Source organism: Lucilia sericata, unplaced genomic scaffold (genome assembly GCF_015586225.1).
Source record: "Lucilia sericata isolate MDLA Ls3-8-SP2 unplaced genomic scaffold, ASM1558622v1 Contig001821F_arrow, whole genome shotgun sequence".
Lineage (NCBI taxonomy): Eukaryota > Metazoa > Arthropoda > Insecta > Diptera > Calliphoridae > Lucilia > Lucilia sericata.
In genome coordinates, this window is record NW_023995718.1 from 75,395 (window position 1) to 77,345 (window position 1,951).

The window sequence follows — 1,951 nt, forward strand, 5'->3', positions numbered from 1 at the left end:
TATTGGTCGACAAAATCAAGTTAAAATCTGTGTATCACGTCGGATCGGAATATTTATAAAAAGATGCATAAAGAGTCACCTCTGTTTTGAAAATATATAATTTTAGTCCTTTCAAACAAGAACACCTTTGCTTACAATTTGATAAACTTAAATCTGTAATAAGCTTGTCTTTGAATTGAACTTCATACTCCGGAATACCAGTATCCCTAATTTAATTGTAAGGCAGAGTATTATTTGTCTGAAATAAAAACCATTATTTCAGTACATATACAGGAAATAAAAATTACAAATCACGCAATACTTTACTTTATAAAAGTTATACAATAAATTTGTAGGCCCTAGCTTCTTCCTGATAAACAACCGAAAAATAAAATTCAAAAAGTCACCAAAAAATTTGGGATTATTGCACAAAAATTGGAGATATTTGTACATACATATAAAAGAATATTGTTTATTCATGTTTTTTTCGTTCGTCTTCGCGGACCCCCTAGGATTTTACTACGGACCACTAGGGGTCCGCGGACCCCCATTTGGGAAACGTTGATCTATAATATTGATAATTGGATGAAAGTCTGTAGAAAATGATTTTTTGGATTCTTTCGTTCTTCAACTGAGTTTTCAATCTGAGTTTTATATAATATAAAACCTTGAAACATAAATTTATGCATGTAGTCTTGAGTAAATAAGAATCAAGAAAAGTGAAGTTTTATCGTTATTTAATTGGTACTTTTTAAATCTTATAATATTGAACTTGGAACTTTTTTGATTTTCTGCATTATTGAACCTAAAAACATAAAATTAGACATAATGTAGATGGTATGTTCATTATGAAGAAAGATATTCTAAAGGCTGGAATGAATGACATTATAAAAGGTAATAACCGACGTGGTCGTGGACGGTCACGTACGACAAGAGGTGGATGGGTAAGCAAATCGAAAAATATATTTGTTTCACTAAATTTTATTTAGAAACGTTAAAGAAATTATTTTCCTGTTATATTTTTATATAAAAACTTGTTTTTAATTTTTGTTAAATTTCAAGCGTTCCCAAGTTCCTGATGTTGCACTCTATCAGCGTGCAACGGTTTGGCCGCAACAAAATTATAATGCCACGTACGGTCAGCCACCTATAGTTTTATTACCTCCAGAATACATCGCACCAACTCATTTAGAACAATATATTCCAACACAATATTATGATTACTTTTCATCTTATCCCCAGTATGAATATAACCATCAGCAATATTATAATCAACAACCAACTTATATGCCATATCCCCCAGTGCACGCAATACCACGCTCCACCCTTCCCTCAGCAACAACAACAGCACCACCACTACCTCAAACAACAGCACCACCTCCGCCACCAACAATAGCACCACCACCGCCACCAATAACAGCACCACCATCGTCAGAAGCAACACCAACATTAGCACCACCTCCGCCACCATCGTCACAACCGCCACCAACAGCAGCAACACTGCCGCCAAACTCAGAACCATCTTTGGATACATCTCAACCATCGGTTGAGAACAGTTCAGATGGAACATCATCAAACAAATGTGTAATCGCGTAAACACTAATGGGTAATTTTTTAATTAAGAAAAATACATTTTATTCAACATATGAAGTTAAATTTATCTTTTATATTATAATTTTTATTAAAATAAAATACATACAAATCAAAACAATTTTAAAAATTTGTATGCAGTGGTTATGACTATGAATGTTTAAATGTATGTTTACCTCTATGAAGAAAACAAACTTTTTTCAATTTTGGTTGTTGCAAAAAAAAAGTACTTTTTCTGTATGCACGTGGAAAAGTACATAAAAAATGTAAACAAAGCAAAAAAAAATATATAAAAAATGTAAACAAAAAGAAAACAAACCATAACAAAAGCATTGCTTTATTTATAAAATTTTGAAATATTGATATAAAATTGCAAATCTTC

The 1,951-nt window shown here is 31.8% G+C and overlaps 1 protein-coding gene across 1 annotated transcript; it reads left to right on the forward strand.

Annotated features, from left to right (window-relative positions):
• Positions 1-688: 688 nt before the first annotated feature.
• Positions 689-1,682, forward strand: LOC119612745 (extensin-like). Its single transcript, XM_037968601.1, has 2 exons — positions 689-923; positions 1,042-1,682. The coding sequence occupies exons 1-2, from the start codon at positions 819-821 to the stop codon at positions 1,573-1,575; spliced, it is 639 nt and encodes a 212-aa protein (XP_037824529.1). The 5' UTR covers positions 689-818; the 3' UTR covers positions 1,576-1,682.
• Positions 1,683-1,951: the final 269 nt, after the last annotated feature.

What these genes read in the sequence shown, in the direction of transcription:
- LOC119612745 (XM_037968601.1), top strand. Translation starts at nt 819, where the DNA reads ATGTTCATTATGAAGAAAGATATTCTAAAGGCTGGAATGAATGACATT. An exon ending in GTACGACAAGAGGTGGATGG is followed by an intron (nt 924 to 1,041) that starts GTAAGCAAATCG and finishes TTAAATTTCAAG; the next exon opens with CGTTCCCAAGTTCCTGATGT.